General features: G+C 51.3%; 10 protein-coding genes across 10 annotated transcripts; 2 read left to right on the forward strand and 8 right to left on the reverse strand.

The window, feature by feature from the left end:
• Nucleotides 1-1,019: 1,019 nt before the first annotated feature.
• On the reverse strand, nucleotides 1,020-1,730 carry J4E93_005379 (uncharacterized protein; the record flags this gene model as incomplete). Its single annotated transcript, XM_049343300.1, has 2 exons — nucleotides 1,020-1,491; nucleotides 1,540-1,730. 2 exons carry the CDS (start codon nucleotides 1,728-1,730, stop codon nucleotides 1,020-1,022), a joined length of 663 nt encoding a protein of 220 aa, XP_049199393.1.
• Nucleotides 1,731-4,258: 2,528 nt separating this feature from the next.
• J4E93_005380 (uncharacterized protein) lies at nucleotides 4,259-6,067 on the reverse strand (the record flags this gene model as incomplete). The annotated part of the gene is made up of 1 exon (XM_049343301.1): nucleotides 4,259-6,067. The coding sequence occupies one exon, from the start codon at nucleotides 6,065-6,067 to the stop codon at nucleotides 4,259-4,261; it is 1,809 nt and encodes a 602-aa protein (XP_049199394.1).
• A 1,725-nt stretch (nucleotides 6,068-7,792) lies between these two features.
• On the forward strand, nucleotides 7,793-9,012 carry J4E93_005381 (uncharacterized protein; the record flags this gene model as incomplete). The annotated part of the gene is made up of 4 exons (XM_049343302.1): nucleotides 7,793-7,835; nucleotides 7,883-7,965; nucleotides 8,015-8,746; nucleotides 8,794-9,012. The coding sequence occupies 4 exons, from the start codon at nucleotides 7,793-7,795 to the stop codon at nucleotides 9,010-9,012; spliced, it is 1,077 nt and encodes a 358-aa protein (XP_049199395.1).
• A 366-nt stretch (nucleotides 9,013-9,378) lies between these two features.
• On the forward strand, nucleotides 9,379-9,834 carry J4E93_005382 (uncharacterized protein; the record flags this gene model as incomplete). The annotated part of the gene is made up of 2 exons (XM_049343303.1): nucleotides 9,379-9,537; nucleotides 9,619-9,834. The coding sequence occupies 2 exons, from the start codon at nucleotides 9,379-9,381 to the stop codon at nucleotides 9,832-9,834; spliced, it is 375 nt and encodes a 124-aa protein (XP_049199396.1).
• Nucleotides 9,835-9,965: 131 nt separating this feature from the next.
• J4E93_005383 (uncharacterized protein) lies at nucleotides 9,966-11,783 on the reverse strand (the record flags this gene model as incomplete). Its single annotated transcript, XM_049343304.1, has 3 exons — nucleotides 9,966-11,140; nucleotides 11,195-11,443; nucleotides 11,489-11,783. The coding sequence occupies 3 exons, from the start codon at nucleotides 11,781-11,783 to the stop codon at nucleotides 9,966-9,968; spliced, it is 1,719 nt and encodes a 572-aa protein (XP_049199397.1).
• Nucleotides 11,784-12,500: 717 nt separating this feature from the next.
• Nucleotides 12,501-13,328, reverse strand: J4E93_005384 (uncharacterized protein; the record flags this gene model as incomplete). The annotated part of the gene is made up of 1 exon (XM_049343305.1): nucleotides 12,501-13,328. One exon carries the CDS (start codon nucleotides 13,326-13,328, stop codon nucleotides 12,501-12,503), a length of 828 nt encoding a protein of 275 aa, XP_049199398.1.
• A 209-nt stretch (nucleotides 13,329-13,537) lies between these two features.
• On the reverse strand, nucleotides 13,538-14,392 carry J4E93_005385 (uncharacterized protein; the record flags this gene model as incomplete). The annotated part of the gene is made up of 1 exon (XM_049343306.1): nucleotides 13,538-14,392. One exon carries the CDS (start codon nucleotides 14,390-14,392, stop codon nucleotides 13,538-13,540), a length of 855 nt encoding a protein of 284 aa, XP_049199399.1.
• Nucleotides 14,393-14,661: 269 nt separating this feature from the next.
• Nucleotides 14,662-15,514, reverse strand: J4E93_005386 (uncharacterized protein; the record flags this gene model as incomplete). Its single annotated transcript, XM_049343307.1, has 2 exons — nucleotides 14,662-15,165; nucleotides 15,215-15,514. The coding sequence occupies 2 exons, from the start codon at nucleotides 15,512-15,514 to the stop codon at nucleotides 14,662-14,664; spliced, it is 804 nt and encodes a 267-aa protein (XP_049199400.1).
• A 240-nt stretch (nucleotides 15,515-15,754) lies between these two features.
• Nucleotides 15,755-16,376, reverse strand: J4E93_005387 (uncharacterized protein; the record flags this gene model as incomplete). The annotated part of the gene is made up of 2 exons (XM_049343308.1): nucleotides 15,755-15,801; nucleotides 15,872-16,376. The coding sequence occupies 2 exons, from the start codon at nucleotides 16,374-16,376 to the stop codon at nucleotides 15,755-15,757; spliced, it is 552 nt and encodes a 183-aa protein (XP_049199401.1).
• A 373-nt stretch (nucleotides 16,377-16,749) lies between these two features.
• Nucleotides 16,750-22,652, reverse strand: J4E93_005388 (uncharacterized protein; the record flags this gene model as incomplete). The annotated part of the gene is made up of 2 exons (XM_049343309.1): nucleotides 16,750-22,126; nucleotides 22,174-22,652. The coding sequence occupies 2 exons, from the start codon at nucleotides 22,650-22,652 to the stop codon at nucleotides 16,750-16,752; spliced, it is 5,856 nt and encodes a 1,951-aa protein (XP_049199402.1).
• Between the last annotated feature and the right edge of the window lie 12 nt (nucleotides 22,653-22,664).

Consider the following 22,664-nt stretch of genomic DNA (forward strand, 5'->3'; position numbering starts at 1 on the left):
GTCATGCTTATGGGACTCATCGAGGTACATCAAACGTTCTGCAGTGCACACATTTTCTAACCGCTACTAGTTCCTCATCTCGGATCGTGTCGATGGTTGGATAAACCATGCACGTGGGCTGGAAAGGCTCTTCGAGTTGCGCGGACCTGAAGCTATGGCATCGCCTCAGTGTCTTGGGATCTTGGATAGGATTCGCCCGTCTCTTATCTTTGCAGCTATTGTCTTGCACAAGCCAACGATAATGTCGGAGAATAAGTGGAAATACATCCCCTGGAGCTTACACCCTGAGCACATCGACTCGCTCAAGCTCTTGTTCGACATTATTGCCGACTACCCTCAGCTCTTCATTCTGCGTGATGAGCTTTTGTCAGTTGCAGATGAAGAAACAAGGACTGCTGAGACGCAAAGTCTCTCTTTGCAATGTCATGAGGTCATCGCAAAACTGAAAAATTGGAGAGAGACTTTTGCGTCTGATCCATTTCACACCCCTTACGAGACATCCGCATGTCAACCGATACCGCTCATAGAAGACGAGTATGGCGCGTTACATCCAGCCTGGTCTACTACCTTCAGATACCGATCACTCTATCACGCGAACGCTATCACAGTCTATAACGCCGCTACCATTATGGCCCTCCGATTCGCCGACAGCATCGATGCTGAGATGATGTCATCTTCAGCCTACCATACCCGACAGGAGCAGATATCGACAGCGGCGCTCACTATATGTCGTAGCGTCGAGTACCATCAGCTAGAGGACTGGGGCGAACAGGGCTCTTTTGAACTACTCTTTCCTCTGCGCATGGCATACGATGGGATCCGCGAGAAGGAGCCGACAATAGCATCATGGATCACATCTGTCATGCAAGACATGTCGGCCGGTAGACGAGGGCCCTGGAGATCCGCGAAAAGCCTCCTAGATGTTCGCAAGTGAGGTCGTAGTAAAGTAAAAAGGTAGAACAACTGTTTTGTCGCATAAACATGGGCATTCGTGATAAGTCAACGAAGTCTCTGTATCACTACATCCCCTCATTCAGCGACTCAATGATGATATACTCCATCTTCTCGACCATCTTCTGCTCCTTCTCCAACTTCTTACCCTCCTTAACATGAGCTTTGGCCCCTTTCCGGTCCTGTTTCTGAGATCTCCTCTCTTTCTTTCGCGCCTTCTTCTCTTCATTCTTCGCTCGTTTGCGCTCCGCTTTGTCCGCTCTTCTCTTTTGTTTGCCGCTGACCTCATCGTGAGACACCAGGGCGGACTCTTCGTTGGAGCTGATGCTAGGCTCTGAACTAGAGCTTGAGTCTGAGCTGTAGCCCTTCTCTTCTTTCTTCTTGATACGTCGTTCGATCTGCTTTGCAGCCATTCTGTCGAGAGCACTTCGCTGCTCTATTGGCGATGGGACGTTGAACGACAGCGGTGCGATGTAGGGCGTCAGCGCTTGCAATCGGCGGTATCCAGCTGTTTGAGGCTGAGAGCTACTTCCTAGGTCTCTTTGCGAAGTCAGAAACGGGGAATACCTACGGCAGGACTAAACTTACGCCGACGATGGCATCTGCATATTGCAGCCAAGTTTCTCTTCCAACTGTCTGTTCTTGCAAATCGACGCTTTCAGACCACGAGGCGCGAAGTATTCCCGGTTCACAGCCTTCAGGAAGCGCCGGGTTCGCATAGTGGTCGTGGCAGCCGTTCCAACGCCGGCGGCCATGTTCATGCTGGCGCCGGCGATCATGGTCCAATGATGTGGTCTAGCACCTGTATGAGAAACCTGTAAGAGCTAACAAGAGAAGTCAACTCACACAATGCCAACCACATGACCCGCTGCATCAAGCGCCTGAAGCGGGACTGGTGGGGCTTGAGCGACACTGAGATCATCGATGAATGCTACAAAATTTTTCTCATGGATGTTGAAGCAGCGCAAATCGGGACTGTAAGCTCGTATGAATGGAAATGGCGTTCCAAGTAGACCATTCGCATCGAGTCTTGGTATCACAACGGGTTTCTTGTCAAGTCAGCAAGGCTTACTGGCAATGTTTCCAGAGTGGCTCACTTGAAGAGACTGTTGTGGCTGGATTGTGCTTGATATGTAAGGTGTCCAATCTGTCGCGTAATGTGACAACTCATCATCCGGCGGAGACAGGTTAGTCGATGGTGACGGTGCAGCGTTGTGTGAACTAAGTGCTCGATGCGGTCGTTCGAAAGAGAGGCTCTGGTATGAAGGAGGTTCTAATGACATTGTGATAGTATGGTATCAAGATTGTATCGCTTTGTGATAAGTGATCTGACACTGGATATAAGTATGTCGAGCCTCACGCTCAACACAATAATGAAGCTGCTTTGATAAGCAGCGCACGTTGTTCCAGGCCCCCAGCTATGTTCAAAAAGGCCTATTTCTCGAGACTCAGCCTTGCCAGTAACTAGAGGCCAAACAACATCAAGCTCAGTCAAGCTCAGCGCCTCGCAGATCGCTGTCCCAATATGGTTGATTCCTCGAGGTCACTAACCGCATATTGTCTAGCGCGGCTAGCGTCGTTTCTCGGATTACCGTTTCGGGTTCATTTGTCAAGATTGGTCGATCAGCAGCAGAAGTGAGCTGAGGTACGAGGAGCCGATGGTCTTCTATCATGAGTGGAGGGAATCGTTCGGCAAGCGACAGCTGACTGTGCATTGAAAAGGATCGATAGCCAGTGGCCGGCATTTTAGCATCGCTGAGCCACAACTGCATGACGACTGCATGATGTGATTGCATGAAAGCCATTCATCTTCGGTTTGGTCTTGAGCCTTTACTGTAGAGCCTGACAAGATCATTCCGAACCTCAACAGCTTCCCCGTGTGTGCGGCTCGGTATCACCATCTGGCCGGATCGGTAAAATCCTCGGGTACCTTCAGTCCTCTTTGCTTCCTTCTGCGCCAAGCCTCTTTCTTGCCAAGTGGCCTCCACTTGATCATTTCATCTTCAGGATACTCTGCAAGGCACGCAGCTACATCCCAGCGATGTATCTCATTGCCGTCGTGATAGATCAGAATATGATCTACGTGCTCAAGCAGAGTGACGTTTCGTATATACTCCCAGTTCCCTTTCAGCTGTTGTCGTATAGTCCAATTCAGACACTCCAGGAAGTACCTGGAAGTAAACGACATTGCAGTGTCGGCCTGGGCGGACATATGAATCAGACCGAGCTGCGCAAGATCGGGAGATGGTGTCTCGACGTTAATGCTGATCGTTCTGGTGGATATATGCCGGCTCCCACAGTCATTCTTCCTTTCACCTAGAGACCCAACGAAGGCAAATCGGTTGAATATGCTATAGAAGTCCCACACCACTAGAAGAGTGAGGTGGGTGGTTAGTATGTCGTACTGACACTGATCGAGAGGAGGCTTCTCTTACACTGTTCAGGTGGTAACCCAAAGAAATCTTCAGGTCCTGGATTTGCCGGCGCTCCTGGCATGTCTTCAATTTCAGACTTCAGTCGTTCGCTATCGTTTGTCACACAGAGGCGAAATGTGATATCCAGCTGCTCGATTTTGGTCGCCAAAACTGGAACATTGATCCACGTCACTGCCAATATCCCATTGTCGGTCATTGCAATATCGAGGTCGTACACAATGCTTCGCATTCGTTCTAGCATCTCCGTCGTTTCTGTTCTCAGCTGTTGATTTACTAGCAGTAATCTTGTCGAGTTCGAGACGAAGGCCTGGGGCTGATACGAGGGACCCGGTGCCACGAATAGCAATGGAAACTCATAAGTCACGTATCCGTCAAGAAGCTCTTCGGTTGTCTGATTGAGCACTCGTGGCTGCCGGGCTGGCGAAAGTATGACGTATTCGCATATCTGATCACGTAGTTCACGCGGAAGGCTCATGAACGACGGCATTGTGCTATCGCGTCGGGCTTGAGGACCAAAGCTGGATATTGGAGAGTGAAAGCTGAGTGTTTGTGGTTGGCTCGTCATACCGGCGTACGGCTCTTGCCTCGGGGTTGGTGACGTGGGGCGGCTGCCCTGTGATGAAAAGTGGGGCAGCGTGGCACCATCCCTTTTTCGATCACCTATCAGGAGGGAATATCATTTTCAACAAAAAACAGTACACGCTCTTCAATCCAATTGAACTTTGTTCTTGTTTTGCGCTACCGATGCATCAGTCTCACCGACGCAGCTCTCTATTGACCCGGAGGAGGCGAAGACCCACGCAATCCGGGACTTCTACAGTGTGATAGCAATACGCCGCCAACATCGGAAGCGCTACACAGTAAAAGTCCTGTCAAAACTTCTTCTGATCCGACACCTTCTGCTTCATCGCGTCCGCAATCTTTCCAGCAATGGCATATACACTGGCGCTAAGATGGCCCGAGATCTGAGTCGGGAACACACTCGCATCCACAACCCGGACGTTTTGCGTCCCGTAAACCTTGCCCTCCGTATCTACTACACCGCCCAGCTCCCTACTCATCATTGCGCAAGTACTCACGGGATGCGAGTTGCCGTTCATGGCGCCTGTGATCCAGTCGTCCCAGACTTGATCCCTCCAATGAGCACCTTGCGGTACCGCTTCGTAACCGGGAGAGACTTCGCCTGCAGCGTCCTCCGCGAGCGGCGAAGTGGCGAAATACTCGCGGATACGGATTGCAGCAGCTGCTTGCACATACATGTCGATGGGCATCTGGAAGAAGTTTGGGTCGATACGTGGTGGTATGGTTGCATCGGCGGATTCGATGTGTATTGAGCCTCGAGAAAGCGGTATGAGGTCCCAAAGCTGCGCAATGATCTGATTTCCTGTTGGGGCCCAGAGGATCTCTATTAAAGGAACATCACTGTCAGCAGTGAAGACTAGATCTACTTGGTGCTGCAGAAGCCGTTCTTGCGTCTCGATGGATATGGTATCGGGCGCGTAATCTGCGACAATCGCTGCAGCATAAGCGCTCACATTGGCTTGAAGCTCTTCCACAAGAGCGGGAAGATCTTCGCCAAAGAGATCAGAAGCTGTCAAGAACGTAACGAAGGTAGGATAGCCCGTCCAATTCGTGGACGAGTTGAAGACCATCCCATGCTGCGGTTGATCTGGCAGATTGGAACCGACCGAGTGGAGTGGGTTGACAGTCTTGATACCGAGAGGTTCAAGTATGGCGGGGTTACCTACACCTGAGTGCTCCAGGAATGCTGGTGATCGAATGGCACCGGCTGCGACAATGACCTCCTTGGAGGCACCGATGGTTTTCGTTACATTTCCCGCGTCGATCACCTCAACTCCCGAGGCCAACACTTCCGAAGTCTCGGATGATTCATCGTTCCAGATGATGCGTGCAGCTGTGGTATTGAAGAAGACGTGGAAATTCGGGCGTGACGCAACAGGAAAGTAGAAGGACCTGGCTCCATCTGCCCTCGTAGGCCCAGTCACGTTCTGAGTCATAGGCCACACGTCGAAACCACGCATGCTACCATTGTTCGGTTCCTTATTGTAAGGAATACCCATTGCCTCGGAGGTCTCCGCGAACAGTTTGGCGAACCCTTGACGGACCAAGTATGGGGTGAAGCCAACAGCAAGCTCTCCCTCCGTTCCATGCACCTCGTCCCTGAAGGTCGCGCCTTCCTTCGAAAGCTCCTCACTCGGCTCTGTGAATCCTTCCTGCCTCAGATAGTATTCGAGCAGACTCTCCCAGTTCCAGCCTTTGTTCCCAAGCCCTTCCCATCCATCAATTTGCTCTTTCTCCGCACGGATGTACGTCATTCCATTGACCGTAGTACTGCCTCCCAAAGCCTTGCCTGCCCAGTAGTTCACACTCCGGTTCCCAGCATACTTTTGGGGTGCCGTCATGTACTTCCAGTCGATTGACGTGCCGATGAAGAGACCGTATTCCAGAATCGACTTCGGTACGTACGATACGTTGGGGTTGTCGTAACCAGAATCTCCGGCTTCGATGATGGCTACAGTGACATCGGGATCGGCAGACAGTCGGTTCGCGACTAGAAGACCTGCGGGGCCTCCTCCAACTATAACATAGTTATATGTTTCTGGTGCGCATGTAACGCGGACGGCCTGGGTCAGGGCGGTAAGAAGAAGAGACCACGACATGATGGGTCATGGAGATCGGAGTGCCGGATTTCTCTTGGGTGCGCCGAGCCTGGCATCTTGGTCTATATACCGGACGTGTGTGTGGAGACCCCAACAAAGTAGGCCTCCCAAAATCTCCGCAAGGACTGTCCACCTAGTGGGTTTGCTGGGGTTGAATTATGTCATTGGCTCGTTACGTCACTGCCAAGCGTGGGCCTGCGTGCCTAGGTATGTACCTTCCCGTCATGGAACTTCGATTTCAAGCGTGCTTTTGACAACGATCACGGTGGGCCAGGTATATACTACAACCTGTTGGAGCTTCCCATCAATGCACATGGATGCGTGACGCTGACCCAACCACACACCGACTAAATAGCGCTCTTCCAATGCGACTACAATGCGACATTCCATGGTACCTATGGATCTTACGGTTTGAACTTTCTGAGTATCTTCTTGGACGTCGGCCTAGATGCCGATCTCTTACCGCACTGCGCATATTCGGGACAGAATTCGCTCAAAGGCTCGACAACGATGATTGTTGAACCAAGGATGTGAAGTCAGTTGGTGGGTGATCCATCAGGCTTCATACGCATTTCGAATTTCCGTTTCTCGGGATCGCCAGGCACATTGAGCGTGAAAGGCTGCTCGATCTCAAGAAACTTACAATACCAGCCAGAGTAGATAGCAAGGCCATATAGGGATGCAGTTCGAAGTTCCAGTAGCTCAACCAGACGCGATATCGAAAGGCACTCCACATTCATCTGGACCAAAGTCCACGTGGCCTGGAAGCATACTAAGCTCTTGGAGATCCCGTTGGCGTTGCAACGGTCGGTAAGGAACCCACGGATCGTCGGGCTGCCGTCGCTCTGAACCAGTCCTACAAGCGTGCAATCTCGATGATTGATCGTTGATGCGGGTTGGATCTGGCCCAAAATGTATGAGATGCCCCAGAATAGGCCATGCCATAGTATATCTATCGTCGTTTCACTCTAGTCGGGTCTTGACTAGGTCCATGATCCAGCGTAACGTACTGGTGTTTGACCATATCGCATGTCGAACGATGTGGCTTCATGCAGAAGTCCGGGCTTGGGCGGAAACAGACAATACGACAGGAAAATCAGAGACCGTGAGAAGGACCCTTGATAAAGTGCTATGAGTGCAGTCAACCAGCTGAAATTCAGAGTACTTTTTCCTAGCTTCTTTGCCCCAACGAGGAGTCCAACTGGACTAACGATAGCTGCCGACAAACTGCGTGGTGTGCTTTCGTGATGCGATTGTTTCCAGCCTTTGTAGGTCCTGAGAGATGACTGATGCATGATCGCTAAGATGCGTAGGGGTGGTGTTGGAGTGACGGTTCATTGCCAAGACACATGTGAACATGCCAGGAAGATGACGGCATCAACCTTGCGGCTCAGCTTTCCCCTTTCGCGACGCGTCCGGAACACCACTCGGGCACAGCTGCCATTCCAGCAAAGAAATCACGAGCGACTCGGTGACAGCGAATCATTCGGCGATAGAGTCAGCGCAGACTAATCACCCGACGGTCGTGCACCTGCGTTTGGTGCTGCGGCTGTGGAGTTACCGAGGCACATGGCTTCCCCACACGAATGACATGCGCTTCAGCCGGCGCGACGGCCGTAACGTCGCGCGTCCGAGTGTCAGATAACTTCTCAGTCTGAGGCTCAGGTGCAATTCTCACTCATACAACAAACTCTAAAACTCTTTATCGGGCCATCTGCAATCAGGATGCCTTTCAACACGGAGCTTACCAGGGCGCTCGGCATTAGAGGTAACTTCGCCAGCACGTCAAACGAGACCGGTAGCTGACAGATGTAGTGCCCGTCGTTCAAGGTGGTATGCAATGGGTCGGATACGCCGAACTCGCATCCGCTGTTAGCAACGCAGGAGGGCTGGGAATAGTACGTCGGGCGCCCATCACGCATCAAACTCGTTCTCACGATTGCATAGTTGACCGCCCTTACCCAACCCACACCCGAAGACCTTCGCAAAGAAATCCGCCGATGCCGAACGATGACCAACAAGCCTTTCGGCGTCAACCTGACGCTCCTCCCCGCCATGGTCCCCCCGGACTATGCCGCATACGCCCGCGTCATCATCGAGGAGAAGGTCAACATTGTTGAGACAGCGGGAAACAGCCCGGGGCCGGTGATCAAGCAGCTGAAGGAGGTTGGCACCATCATCTTGCACAAGTGCACCACTATCAGGCACGCACAGTCAGCGGTGAAGCTTGGCGTGGACTTCCTGTCCATCGATGGCTTCGAGTGCGCCGGACACGTTGGCGAGACGGACATTACCAACTTCATCCTGCTCAGCAGAGCTAGGCAATCACTAGGTGGTGTGCCTTTCATCGCCTCTGGAGGTTTCGCCGACGGCCAAGGTCTGGCTGCCGCGCTTTCTCTCGGAGCCTGTGGTATCAACATGGGAACGCGCTTCATGTGCACCATCGAAGCGCCCATCCACCACAACATCAAGCAAGCCATCGTCGACGCGCAAGAGACAGATACCGCACTCGTGCTCCGCCGGTGGAAGAACACATCGCGACTCTTCGCCAACAAGGTTGCGCTGCAGGCCGTTGAGGTCGAGAAGACAAGCCCAACTGGCAAGTTCGAGGAAGTCGCTGAGTTCGTCAGCGGAAAGCGAGGTCGCCAAGTCTTCTTGAACGGAGACCCAGACTTTGGTGTAAGTTTACACCTCCCTTTTCAAGTGCGGTTGACTGACATACCTAGGTTTGGACTGCTGGCCAAGTAATTGGCCTCATCCATGACATCCCCACCAACCAAGAGCTCCTTGACCGCATCGAGCGCGAAGCCGTCGAAACCATGAAGCAGTCGCAATCGCTATTCGTTGAGGAGGGCGAGAAGCCTGTCGCTGATGGTGCGTCTATAAACAAGAAGTCGAATAACCCTCAGGCTGAGGTCTGGGGTATTGGCAAGAGCAAGCTATAGATCTGCATAGACTGTATTGAATAGATGCATTGGCGTAGCGAGCGTTCTGCATGGAATAGAATCACAATTTCATGAGATGGAAGCGCGTACAAGTACTAGCGAGGTCTGTGAGGAACGGACCATACTTTGCGTCTGATAGATCTCCTTCGTCGAAGAAATGGGCTTACGCGTGTATCTCGCGTTGATGCCAAAAGCTCTTTCGCCACTGCAGATACCCACATCCTCATCTTTAGTCACTATGACGTCGAATCCACACCATCAACTCCTACTTACCCACCCTACAAAACTATCAGCTGGCCGTCTGCTAAAGCTTTCTTCAAAGATTAACACTGCTCTTTCACAGTCCTCTTCGAAAGAATACACATCATGTCTTCCCTAACAGGCCAAGAATCGTCAAACACCCAACCCAAGAACCCCGTCAACCCCAGCGAGGATACAGCCGGCACATTCAAGGGCGACCCAAGCGTTCCGTTCAAAACTGGTCAGTCGACGGACCCTGCTGGCTTGAGCGCGTCCGTGGATAAGGTAAGCTTCTGCCTCACATACCACCTCACAAGAACCACGCTAGAAAAATTGTATCACTCAAGAAAATACTGACAGTCACAGGCTGCACCCGGCCAGCAAAACGCCTCGGGTACTTCCGAGCAGCGCTGCGGAGAAGACGTAACACAAAACACTAAGCAAGAATACGAGGGAAGTAGCAGTGTTGGTACCAAAACAGGAAGTGAGAGTTTGATCGACAGTGTGGAGAGGAGCATGCATGAGGGTGGTGAGTCGGATCGTAGTGGAGTGGATATTGGACAGATTACTGGCGGACGATAGGTTGAAGGACTTGGTGGTATAGTAACAGCATTACAAGACGCTTGGATGAAACCAGAATCTATTATCATGATTTTAGCTTTCCATTTGACTACGTTGGAAATCGTTATAATCTAGGGGCATGGACTCCTACCTCAAGATGGAGGTATACCCTCCGCACCTACATTAGCCTCAAAGATAGGCCTAAAGAGACTACATCTGTAATCAAGATCAGACTGCGGCAGCACAGTAACGCCACTTCCCCTCACACCTCCAACATCGCCGAGAACACCCAAGTTCCAATCTCCTTCTACGACAGTGGCATTCTGGTCCTGATATACGCCACCTGCCACAAAGTCATAGGCACCAACCAAGACACTACCCTCAGCCCCCGTACCAACAGCATTCCATCCAGGTCCAGCATATGGGTTCTTCGCAAACTTGGCCCATGTACTTTGCATGAACTGTGCCAGGGCGTACTCTTGCGTCGTCGTATTAACGAGGGGGTATGTGCGGAACACGAGAGGGATTTCAGAAGCATGATATGCACCGAGTTGGGGATAGGCTTGTGTGTTGGCGAAAGAAGCGTTGAAGTAGTAACGCCAGGTAGGGATACCAATCGATGCTGTCGCATTGGCCCATAGTGCTTGTGGACACTGAAAGGTGATCTCAGTAACAATCTGTGAGATGACGTCGTAGCTGTTGGTTAGACCGTTGCTACCAGTTGGGTAGGCAGCTTCGATCGCGGGGATGAGTGCTGGTGCGGCTGCGAAGGTCGCTTGCAGGAAGGCAGTGATGTTTGTTTGGCCGACTGAGAAGACACGGCCTTCTTGGGAGTTTGTACCTCCTAGTACTGGTATATGCGCGATATCGCCGCTTAGGCGTTGTGCCGCTGGATTTGATACCAAAGTGGTATTATCAGCAACTGGGTTGAAGACGAGCGAGTTTTGGTTGATGATGGTCTGCACAGTTGTCGCATTAGCCGCTCTTACACATGTCAAGTTGCTCTCGTGTGTTCCTGGGCACCCGAGTGTCGCTGTAAGATTATTCCAAGCGGGAATGCTCGATGTTGCAGGAGCTGCGCGATAGCTGTACTGCCCACTTTGTAGGATGGCGGCCCGAAATGGTGGCGAACTGTCCTTGGGGAAGCTGGTCAAGAGCGCATCGATCGAGAAAGCACCCGCGCTCTCACCGAAGATGGTGACTTTGGATGCATCGCCGCCGAAGGCGTGGATGTTTTGCTGTACCCACTCGAGGGCAAAACGTTGATCAAGGAAGCCGAGATTCCGTTCCGCTAATGGTAGCTCTGGTGATGCAGGGAAGCCAAATACTGCAAGCTGTTAGAACTTGAAACTATGGTTATCAAGAGCTAATAGTTGCCCACCATTCGTTCTGTAGTTCGTCGTCACAACGATGACATCTTCGTATGCTGCAAAACTGCTCCCGTCATATTGCTCTTGACCAGCGTTACCGAACTGCAGTGAGCCACCGTAGATCCAGAACATTACAGCCCTGCCATTGCCGCCTGCGGGAGTTGATGGTGCATAGACATTGAGGTATAAGCAATCCTCCGACTCTTCAGGTGGCGGGTTATTGAAGACCGCCTGCGTGAACTGTGAACTTGACAACGGGTCTACTCCAGTTAGCATATATCAGATCGCTTGCATGGTTTGCGTACATCGAAATTGTTGGATACATGCAGATTTGAACTCGGTGACATTGAGTGGCTCTTGGAAGGGTTCTGCAGCTCGCGGTGGAGAGAATCTCTCGGGTGGTGATGCAAAGGGCACACCTAGAAACTGATGCACTGGTCCAAGTGCATGGGGAAGTGAGGTGGTCTTTCCAACTATGACACCCGCGTCAACAGTTGCGGTTGGTACATCGTATCCGGACGCATAGTCGGCCCAGGTTGTCGTCGCGCCGCTGGTTAAGAGCAGAAGACCAACGGAGCCCAATGTAGAAGACCAGAACATGTCGGCGGCACTGTGGTTTTACTACCCGTGCACTGGCATCAAGCAGTATCTTGATTCCTTTATACAAGCCTCGTCTTTTTATTGACGCGAAACCGAGGTCAACACTTTCGTCGCAAGCCACGTCCAGCTTGGCGTGCATCGCGCTGTAAGGTTTCCATCCAAACAAAGACACTTCTTAGTGCGCGAAGCCGAGGCTTAGGAGCCGTCTCCGCAACTAAAAAGCATAAGAGCGTCATGGCCATCCCGTGTATGCGGTTGCTATTGAGTAAACAGTGCAGCTCGCGCTAATGACGCGTAAAGTTCGCTTGACCTCGTTCGACGGCTGCATATAGCGACATGCTGGGGAAGAGCAGAAGGTCAAACATAGAACTCAACAGACAAGATCACGAGAAGAAGCAAACCGTGAGAGAAAGGAGACGCGAAGATCGTGATGAAGATGCGGGACGCGCAGGTCATTGCGGGGTGCGTCTCGCTTCCGGTCACCCCCGGCTCCCAGTCCCAGCCACCAAGCCTCGCGACTGCCTACCTATCCATCGTCGCTACCGGGAACGCCAACTTTTCATCCATACTCTACGCCGATAACAATCTCAACCACCATAAGGAACTGCTCGGTTCTGATCCGATTCGGCAAGATTGTATTTACTACAAACTGCCGCCGCTAGACGCCTGCGCCCACCCAAAGGATCGTCCGCCGCGCTCTTCGCTCAGCACCATTCCTCACAACTTCTCAATAGATTTCTCACTCGCATTCGCGTCACGAAGGTAGAAGAGCAAGTTGAGGGCTCTATTGCGTTCTAGCGGCTCGTCGCTGTAGAATATCCTTATCCCATCAATTTTCTTATGGCCAAGTTGGTCTCGATGCTGAGCAAGTAACCAAGCTACACCTGCACCATGTGCTGTACCCAGCAGAGCTATGGCATGGTCACTTTCCATGTCCAGATATAGCCCCGACGGCGTACAAGCTTGTAACTGGCGAGGTCGGGCGTCGAGAACATTGTTAATGACAGCCAAAGTATCTTCGTTCGAGATGTTTGCTCTGATGATGAATCTGAGATTACTGGTACGTACTTCTTCCTTGGCGCATTGAGAGGCCCATTGGTGGAAGGCTATATCGGACCAGTGCTTCAACGAGGGCAACAGAGCGGTCGCCGGCGAGTTCGACGTCTTCGCCTTGTATGTCGGGCTGTAGGTGTAAGTTGCTACGAGGACTCCTGCTTCAACGTTGATATCGGACGTGAATCGCACGACGCTTGCGCCTGAAAGTGTTTCACCGGTGGTAACGTCTTTTGTGTACTCGTCCGTAACGTTGATGAAGCGAGAGTTGAAGCCTTGAATACCGAGACTGTCTAGCATTCTTGACAGGTCAGAGACAGATCGAAGCCTTGTTGTTCTCTTGTATCCCATTGCTTCTACTTCCCCGGGCGTGAAGTATGGGCTTTGCGTCACAGCAGATCCGCCATACATTATTTTGAGCATCTTCTTGCCTTTCTCCACGGCAGTGTTGTAGTCCAGATTACTGATCTGTGAATTCATCGTCGTGGGCATGGCTTACTGTGAAATGTTATTGGGAGAAGAAGAAAGCGAGTGTTCTTCATATATGAGGCTGGCGAGACAATGTCTTCTACCTTCCACGAATCTCCAGTGGATCAAGCGCGGGGTGGTTTCATGAATGTTCTACTGCCTGCTATCTCATCGTTCGCGTGGCATGACACATTGCTAGAGCAACGCTCGCTCTGCCCCCATAACGACTTGCTTCAGTCACCTTCCTCGCTGCCTGGCTTTGGTGTACCCATGTCGCGAAGGTGGAACACCAAACTTGGAACTATCGTCTTGCTATTATGCCAGATTTCACGACAGTCCACCGTTACCTTGTAAACTGTCTTATGGCCCAATTGCTTTTTATGCTGTATGAGCAACCAAGCGACTCCGGCTCCATTCGGTGTCCCTAGAAAAGCGGCTACCTGATCCCGGTCGTCAACGTCGAATGAGTGTGAGCCTGAAGCTTTGGGATGGGCTTTTTCTTTGACATGTTGGATGACGGCTTTTGTGCTTTTGTTTGTGATGCTCATTCGCATCACGTAATGCAAGTCGGATGTGTCCGTGGCATGCATGGCCCATTGCAGGTATGCGACATCTGACCAGTACTTCAGATTAGGAACGTCATCGCCAAGGTTATCTTTTTCCGTAGACTTGTGGTCGGCTTGCTTTAGCTCAGCGTTCTCGGTATCCGCTCTCGCTTTTCTCCATTCTTCCATAGGGCTGTACGTGTTCATGGCTGCAATCATACCACCGGAAGTGTTGATTATTGAATCGAAGCGTATCTTCATCTCAAGTTCTTCTTGTAGCCATTCTTCCACAGGTTCAAGGCCGCGGTGATCATGAGACACCGGAATATTCCTTGCAGTATTGATTCCAAGGTCCTCCAACAGTCGCGCCAGAATTTTGGAATCGTCCCCGGAGGACCGCTCAACCCAATCGTTCTCTAAGAGATCTTTGTAGTCGAGGTATTCGCTTTCTGCTGGCGTATCTGTGTGTTTAAGTAAATTACCAAGCTCATCAAAGCTAGCTTCCAACATCTGTAACAGCAATAGACCTTTCTCGTGAGCCATCTCGTAATGCACTGCCGGACTGATTGAGGTCGTCATCGGAGAGAATGCTAGTGACAAAAGTGTCGCAGGCGGGCCGCGGCAGTACTAAGTATGTTGCCATCCAGATGCATTTATGAGTTCCTTGAGTATGAGATGTTGAGCGTCACGCGCGTCGTCAACAAACAGTATGACGCGAAGCAGCTGACATGTAGCCTGATCTGTTCCACCCTTTGTCTAATTCGCTCATTGTAAAGTGAATGCAGATACAATCTTCTCATCTGACCCCTAGTCTACACAATCCAAAACAGCAAAGTCGGCCATCTAAACAAATCATCCTTCTTTGCCGCATGGAATAAAGTCACCTTCTCAATATTCTTCTCTCCAAACGCCTTCTTATGTTGAATAAGCATCCAAGCGACACCACAACCATTCGGCGTCCCCAAGATTGCCTTGCCTTCTTCAGTGTCCATTCCGAACGTGATACCAGGCCAAAACTCGAATGTAAACGTGCCATGCTTGCTGATAATATTGTTGAGCACCAGAGACGTCTCGGCGTTTTGTATCTGGACGCGAAAGACGTAGTTGAGCGGAATCGGCCGTACGGGTGGTTCGGGGAAAGAAGAAAGGTATTGTAGAAACGCTACGTCTGACCAGTGTCGCAGTGGCGATAGTCCTATAGCTTCTTCTTCCCATGCGTCATCAAATTTCGCTGCATGCGTGCGAGTGAGATTACTGTCTGCGATCAAGACACCAGACAGTGGGTTGCTGACTTGGGAGAAGTAGCCGTGTGTTGTCTGATGGCTCATTAGAACACGCGTACCTTTAGTCCATCTCGAAACTTACCGTATCATCTCCTCGCGTTGCTGCTCCGTCGCAGTCATGCACATGATGTGTTCTCATGTTCTCTCCGCCATCATACACCATCTTGTCGCTGACACCTAGATCGCAGAGCGCATCGGCGATACAGTCGATTTCAAAGAACTTGTCTTGAGGCTTCAGAAGGTAGCCACGTTGGGCTAGTTCTTGTACTTCCTCGAATGCGCTTTGAACTTGTGTCTTGTCCCTCGCGGCCAGTATCTGGAGTAGCCTAGTACCCTTCACGACAGCGGCCTCGTAGTCTTGAAATATCGGCAATTTTGTCATGGTAGAGATCTATTGGTGGATGAAGGAAGGGAATTTTCCAAGAGAAAGGTGAGAGAAGAAAACGGGGTTATGGAATCACTCCCGCACGTGAGAGTCGAATAACAGTGTTTGCTCGACCGAGCTTTACTTCACTCACTATGTCACACGAACGCGGATCATTCGCTACTCCACAGCTCCTGACCGCACTGCCACCTTGTTGCGCCTACAGCATACCTCCGTCCCATGTTTGGTTATCGCCTGTCACTTCTCATCACCCGCTTTGCCCTGCTCGCCATCTTCCTTCGCACCTTGAACACCGTCAGGCCCAGCATTCCATCCAAGCACAACACAAGGACACGTGAAACTAACCAAACATACTGCCCCCGCCGCCGCCCATCCTCCCTCCCCTCTGCGCCTCCTTCACCAACCACTCCCTCAAAAAGTCCTTATTCCGCATCTTCTCGGGCCGCGTCAACCTCGTATCGAACTGCGCCTCCTGTCTTGAAAACGCCAACAGTGTCGGCATACTACTGATGCGATATTTTATAGGCAGGTCCTCAATCAACGTGCTGTCCATCAACACTTCCACAAAGCCCAGTCCGCCGTCCCGCTCCCCAATCTTTTCTTCTTCGATGAGTTGTCGGAGGAGCGGCTTGATGGCTTGGCAAGTTTGACACCAGGTCGCGGTCCAGAAGGTTATTAGTGAGCGGTTGTCGGAGGCATTGAGGAGCGTGAGTGTATGCAGGTCGTTGGGTTGGCGGATGGGGTCGAAGATGCGGTTGGTGTGCGAGCGCGATGAGGGGTTGAGGAGGGAGAAGGCGCGTTTGGAGGTGCTCGGGAAGGCATTGAGGCGGATGGTGGAGAGGAGGGTTGGTCTTATCATCCTGGCGGTCTGTGGGGTTGTGTTGGGAGCGGTAGGTTGGGATGGTGGAGGTTTGGGGTTCGCGACGCGTAAAGGTTGTGGGGCTACGTCATCGGTTGCCGGGAGCTTGGGTCCACATCTCATCGCGTCTTCACATCTGTTCACGCCCTCACATCTCCACGGCTGGGTTCCGTATTATCTCATTCATCTATCTCGTTCGCGAATACATGTTATACATTCCTCCTAGATTCTAGGCATCTTCTGGCTCAACCATGATCCGATAGATCAAACCCAAATACGCGCAGCCATAGTGCCGGCTTCCCTGAACACGTCATGCATCTACTACAAATTACAGCGACAAAAGAGATCTTCGAGCTGCGAAACTGGGCTCGTTTTAGTACGCGTCGAGAAAAGAGAGGCCGTTCGACAGCCTTTGTCTCTTGCTTCGACGCGGCGCGTCGGCCGCAGTAACATGTCTTCCGTCCCGTCCAGCGGCTACATCATCCCACAGAGCGAGACCGTCGCTACCATCGTCGCGCAGTTTTCTTTTAGGATTCCTCCGATTATCAGGCAAATCTAATTCCATATCCTCAAACCCTCGTGCTAACCCTTCCTCTTCTTCTTCCTCTTGGATAGGAACAAAGTTGGTGTTGCGGTCATAAGCTGTGTCTGTCGGCGGTAGTGCACCAAGAGCAGTGTCTACAAGTGCGTATGTTCTGATCTTCGTATCCAGCGCAATCTCATTGGTTTGAGCACAAGTGAACTTGAACCGGCGAGACACTGGTACGTCGTCTGCACTCTTCTCCGTAGTGAACTTCTTGCCGACAAGAAATTCAGCAAGCGTCCGCCAGTCTAGTATGCCGGCAGTGGCCATTTGAGCGAACCTGTAGATCATGGTATATGTGATCTCGTTGTAAGTTGCGTTCACTTTGGGATGAAGACCCATCGCAATTATCCAGGCGTTGATCACGGTGTGATGCCCGCATTGCCAGCCGCCGCCTTCCTGCTGGGGAACTTCTATATCGTCATGTGTGTCGCGAGGTGTGACGGCGTCCCAAACATGGCGATGGTCTGACCACTTAAGACGTTTATGGGCCTTGCTGAGGCGGTCTACAAAGAATTCTTGCACGTCTTTGAAGACTTTCTGACAGCTGTCGATGAATAGCATCTCGAAATGGGTGCCTCCCGGATCAGCGTCGTCCTCATCGTTGAACGATTCTTGGATCAACACGAGGAGCGTATGGCCTCCAGCTTGATTGTTAGTAGGGGGTTTCCATTTCACACCCTTTTCCTCCACCCACTTCTTCAACACATCCAACAGGCCACCTTCGCTGACTACCAAAGGCATCAACCAAGCCCTTCGAGGGCGTGAAAGCGCCAGATTGTCGAAGAGACTCCCATCATCGGGTTCGTTAGAAGAGAGGGCGAGTGACAAATTATAGGAAGTCGTCAACGTAAAACCTCCCGCGAAGACCCTCGCGGAGTCTATACGCCCGTGCGCATCTGCTTGGAGATTATCGATAGCCTCCAAAACTGACACGATGGCCAGGTTCACTTCGGAATCGCTTAGATGCCGTTTCCAGTCATTCTTGGCCGACAGCGTAACCCCGACGCCGATATCTCCGAAGCTTTGCCGTACGTCATGTTTTCGCATGAGGGCGACATAAGTCTGATAGGCATTTTTCACCCTTGCTCCAGGGGTGTCATTGTAATGTTTTGCCACCTCAGCAAAGTGGTTGTCGAGGTGATCTCGTAAACTTTGTATCAATGTGTCTCGTGTCATTTCGGCGACAGACCCTGGGACGGAGTTGAGCAATCTTTCGCAGACTATCTCCCACGAGCTTTTATAAGCTTGTTCCAATTGGGAGCTGTTATGGTCGACATTAAGAATACCCAGCTGCTGAAGGCGAGGTACATGCTTCGATTTGATTGAACTGGTCCATTTGTCGGAAGAGAAGCCGCCAGTCTGGTTGTGTGATAGACCGTTGAGGCCTGGAATGCGATTACAGCGCCGTATTTTCTCATTCTCTTCAAGCGTGGGCTGCTGCCGCACTTGCCAGTGTACCGACTCTAGATCAACAAGACTTCCCAAATCTTCTACCATTCTATCTTCGTCTTGTATGGCATGAGTTTGGGCAAAACGCCTGTTCTCGGGTACAGAGCCATTCCGTACGATGTCATGACATCGTAGAAAAGCAAAAATGAGCTTCCAGTCTGCGTACCCCAGACGCGCAAGACTGATAACATCGAACAGCTCATCGAAGAACGATTTTGTCCATTTAAGTCGCACCGCAGGATTGAGCTCCAAGCCCAGCGCCAGTCCCCAGGCGTTAAGTATTACGAAATAGCCACACTCATTCGTGCTCGGTTGAAGAGCGGTTCTGACCCAAGTTGCATGAGAAGGCTTGGCGTTCTCGAAAGTAGCTTCATCTGGGAAATGTCGCCTGTACCAAGCCGTACGACATACTACCCTCCAGGCAATCTCAAAGATGTGGTGACGTTGAGCAGCGTTGTAATGGTAGAACAACGAGTCGAGAACCGACATTTCGGGTAAGCCCTTTTCGTTCAATTGCACGATTACCAGAACGAAATGACTTTCGGAGTACAATGGCATGAGTAGAGGACGGCCGGGTCGAAGTGCAGGAGGCACGCTGACGCCAACACCTTTACACGACTCAACAGTTGCGGCCGACACAACACTGTAACCCTCTTCGATACTCTGCGTGTCGTTGATAGCCAAAGTGACCGCAGCGGCGTGCATGGCCACCTCTTCGTCGGATAGCCAGAGCCCAAACCCGGTCGTTACTCTTTCGCCACTTCTAAAGGTTTTCACCTCTTCCTTGACTTTGTCGTCTGCCAGCAAGTTCTGCAATGTGCGACGAAGATGCTCGCATGGTTGGAAGTCTTTTGCTGATGCGTCGTAGCGCTTCCGTATCTCTTCACGGGAAAGCTTCTCGTCAAAAGTGCCGAGACGTTGGAGTTCTGGAATGCGAGCGACTTTGTCAAAAAGATCCAGGTTCTTCGGAATGGGATTGTCACCCACAGGCGGATCTGCACCTGCTACAACATGTCCACCTGTAGTGACTAGGGCTCCTGTCTTCGGGTCTTTTGTCGAGCTAGGCAACGGTGCAGGACCTGCAGGTGGACCTATAGGTGGATCTACAAGTGGATTTGCGGTTGGTTTTGCAAGTGGATTTGCGGTTGGTTTTGCAAGTGGATTTGCATTGGGGACTGTAGGCGTAGTTTGCAGATGTCTCGTGTACTTTCCAGATTTGATCAACTCGGGTATACGTGCTCTTCTGTCAGGTCCATCGTAATCATCCCATGGGAAGACTTCATTGTGCGCTAGTCCTGCGTTGACCGAAATGGAAAAGTGTGGGTATCTGAGGCGGTGATGCGGCAATTTCGCCATCATTGACTTGTAATTCTGTCCCCAGATCTTTTCTCTCCGTTTCTTCAACCTCTCTTTGCTTTCTTTGAACTCTCGCCGCGCACTAGCATCGACGTTGCGACGAGATTTGAATCGTCGCTCTTGTGGAGGTGCTTGGTCTGATAGAGTGTAGCCGACGCAGCGCAAGAACGCCCAGATCAGCTTCCAGTCTGCATGTCCGCCTTTGATAGCTTCGATTAGATATGAAGCTTGGCTGAAGAAATTTTCCTTAGGGTGGAAGTCATTGTTGATAGGTAGACCGAGTAGTATAGCCCATGCGCTGATGATGGTGAAGTAGCCAGATGTATCAATACGCGCTTGCTGAGGCCCATCTATCCACTTCAGTGTCAGTGTCTCGTTATCCGGGAACTCTTCCTTTTCAGCTGTCAAAAGGCCACTTGATTTCAGTTGCTCATGGATTTTGGCGCGCTCGCCTGTCGTCATTGTCCATGGCGCAGAGTCAATTACACGTGTGACGGCGACGTATTCGCTATCCTTGCTCTTGCCTGTTTTTCTCTTGTCTGGTCTGCTCTTGCCTACTTCGCTCTCGATCGTATCGCTCTTGCGGGCTTCACTTGCGCTGGCCTTGAGCTCGTACTGGAGAACCACTAATATGAAATGTCCTTCATGTTGGTGAGACACCAAAACTACTCTGTTGCGGTCTCCCTGTGTACCTGAGAAAGACACGGTACCTGCAAACTCTGCGAACGAGAAGCCGTGGTTAGATGAGAGCAAATCATTGATAGATCGCATGACAGCCTTGATACCATTGGTGACCTCTGATTCCGATAATTGGTAGATGTCCGCTCCCTCTTCCTCGCCCTGGATACTTGTTGCAATCAGATTAGCGTCAATGAGTGTCTTGAGCTGCTCACGAAGATGCACGCAAGGTTCAAAGTCTCTCGGGGCTGGGCCAGTATCCAGGTGCGGATTCGGCGGCGGGAGAAAGAGATCACTTTCATTGAGACCATCATCCGGTTGATACTCTGTCATCTTGAAGTTCCATTGACCATCACGGACGATGGAAGTGAGGTTGGTCCGTTCAAGCTCGCTCAGTGAATCTCCAACGAAGGCTTGATCATGGCGCATCCCATGTTCGAGTCCCAAAGTGACCAGCTCCATATCGATCTTCTTGCCTTCAGCTACGGCATCTGCAGCCGTTGCGCGAGCGATCAGCTTATGGAAGGAGCGGTTACAAAGATCAAATCGCCTTGATAGATGCGGAAGATTTGCCTCTTCGTCGTTCTCGCTGCTCTCGCTGGGCTTAACGAATCCGGTGCAGCGGAAAAAGGCGAGTAATAACCTCCAGTTCAACGTGTCTTGAAGGGCCAGGTCGAAGATTTGTTGGGCTCGGATGAAGAACGACTCGTGACCATGAGCGCTGGGTGTAAACGACGGGTTCGGTGCGAGACCCATCGCCAGCGCCCACGCGTTCAAGACGGTGTACGTAAAGCTGCCATCACCTGTCGTGACCTGGGCAGCCGGTACCCACATCGTGGCCTCGGGCAGGTTTTCTTCCATCTGATCTAACGAGTCAAAGACATGCCGCCACCATGTGGAGTTTCGCAAAGTCTCTCTGATGTGTTCATTGATAGCTTTCCGACTGGACAAAGTTGATCGCCATGTCATAGGATCTAGGACTTCGAGCGTGATGTGCTTGTCAGCGTGGATTTGAGCAGCGAGCAATAGATGGTTCCCTTCCATCTCGATTGGTTGCAACAGCGTCCTTCCGGGCCTGAAAGTCTGTCCTTGATGCTGGTAGCTGAATCCGGTAGCTTCTTCCTCTCGATAGTTCACCGAAGCAAGAACTCTGGGAACAAGCTCGCGATATCGACTTTGTTGATGAGACAACAGTTGAGCTCGCATATACGCACCAGGATCTCTGATCGGCTTCCCTTCATCGGTGAATGTGTCGATGAAGTTATCCTCCGACTCTTCTTCAACCTCTTCTGCGACGCCCGTGACTCCAGGTCCCGCTGGCGTTAGCGGAGCGTCGATTGGCCTCCATCGCACCCTCGTATTTCCCACAGCAACATCGCCATTTCTATCGCGACGATCGAGCTCTTCTTGAGATACCGCCCTATGTGATGAAGTGTCTTTCAAGCTTGCTGCAGTTCTGAAGAAAAACGCTGGTTGCGAAAGTAGTTCAATGATCGCATACCCTTCGAGCGGCCCAATGTAGAAGGGCATGGACGATGAGCCGTCGCTGTTGGTGTAGGTAGTTCCGTTCACTGTAACTGACGTATTGAGAGGGAGTTGAATGAAGTAACCGATAGGGCTGCCATCCTCTGATGAATTCCGTCGGATGAAATCTACATGTGCAGTTACATCGTTCACAGTCCTAAATTCAATCAGCTTCGCGACAACGAGCCACATACCTGCACTTACACTTCCAAACGCTGGTCTTGATTTAGAACAAAAGTAGCGTTGTTCTCCGCCCTTGAGAGCACTACTGCAACGTTTGCGTCGTCGCCAAACTGCTGCTGGAAATGGGTGATGCTATGGCCCTCCTCCTTATCAATACTTCTACTCTTGATATCGTTGAACAGGTTGCGCAAAGACGCGCTGGGCCTGTACTTGTCTCCCGCTCGCAGATCTTTGCCTTTATTTTGGAATACTGGCGTCCGGAATTGCGGATCTAACAAAGGTGCTTGTTGCGGACTTATCTCTTCTCGCGCTTTCTCATAGAGGATCTGGGCATACTCGGCTGCGCATTTTTCTTTGTAGACCTTCTTACCCTTCTCTTTTGGTATGAACCAGTTGACATTGATCTTGGGTGTATCGTCGTCAGAAGTATCCTCGGATCCGGTCTTCTTCGCCTTGGGCGGATCGTCACCATGACCTGTCTTCTTCCGTTTTGGAGACATCTTGATGGAATC

This window comes from Alternaria ventricosa (assembly GCF_023758065.1).
Source record: "Alternaria ventricosa strain BMP 2768 chromosome Unknown scaffold_8, whole genome shotgun sequence".
Taxonomy (NCBI): Eukaryota; Fungi; Ascomycota; class Dothideomycetes; order Pleosporales; family Pleosporaceae; genus Alternaria; species Alternaria ventricosa.